A 949-nucleotide genomic window follows, 5' to 3' on the forward strand; every position below is an offset into this window, starting at 1 on the left:
CCCTCATTCCCCCAACCTGCGACCACCACCACACCCACGGGTGGCCACGCCCTCCGCCCAAAACGCCCAACCTTCTTGCCAATCAAGAACCATGCTCGTCCCGCTCTCTCGTCCAATGACAAGCAGTCCCCGAGCCGCGTTGGCAAGGGATTGGAGGAGAGAACGCATGAGTCCCTCTCTCTTTATGCGAGCACCAATCAGAAAGCACATCCTTCCTCGGCACTCAACAGCCTGCCCAATAGCATGTACCAGTTTCCAGCAGGTGCGAGGTTGCCCACTTTAGTCCTTTCCTGGTTATAGTATTTTTTTCTTAATTACTGCATGGCCTAGAATTTGCACCCCTTTCTTGCTGTTATATGCTGTTTGCTTATGGTTAAAGGATTTTAAAACCATTAGTAAAATCTAATAACTGCTAATAGCCAAGATAACGCCATAATGTAACTAATATTGTAAATTTTTCCTTGATGCTGAGTCCAGGTAATTGCTATATTTTTCCAACAAATCTGGTAGTTAATGCAAAGTAAGGTTATTGATATGAAAGCTGATGCTGTGCATTTTTTCATCACATTGGGTAATTTGTCTACGAAGCTTATTACTTCAGATAAGATATCTTGTATTTATTGAAAGAACAACCTGCTTAATCTTGGTAAATAATGAGGAGCAGAGCTCAAGGGTAAAAATGTTTAATCCCAAATGATGTTCTTTCATTAACAAGGTAGTTTGTCTAAGAGTCAGATATTATGTATATGAACATTTCTAGGCTGTACATAAAGGCAAAAGATAATCCTTAGGAACAGCTAGTGCACCAGTTCCTTGCTGAATGGTTCTAAAACTCATTAAACCTTTACCGATCCAACAGTGGCGGCCTCATCGTCGCAGGCACATACCCCGGGCGCGGGCGGGGGCACAGGCGTGCCTGGGGGTGCATTGGTGACGTCGGCATCAACGC

At 44.4% G+C, this 949-nt stretch overlaps 1 protein-coding gene across 1 annotated transcript in view; it reads left to right on the forward strand.

The window, feature by feature from the left end:
• The window catches only part of LOC119587013 (rho GTPase-activating protein 21-like), a gene marked incomplete at its 5' end in the record, with an annotated part of 201687 nt that overhangs the window by 69598 nt on the left and 131140 nt on the right, over positions 1 to 949 (forward strand). Inside the window, 2 exon segments of the mRNA XM_037935760.1 lie at positions 1 to 262; positions 860 to 949. Of these exon segments, the coding sequence (XP_037791688.1) occupies positions 1 to 262; positions 860 to 949 (352 nt within the window).

Source organism: Penaeus monodon, chromosome 22 (genome assembly GCF_015228065.2).
Source record: "Penaeus monodon isolate SGIC_2016 chromosome 22, NSTDA_Pmon_1, whole genome shotgun sequence".
Lineage (NCBI taxonomy): Eukaryota > Metazoa > Arthropoda > Malacostraca > Decapoda > Penaeidae > Penaeus > Penaeus monodon.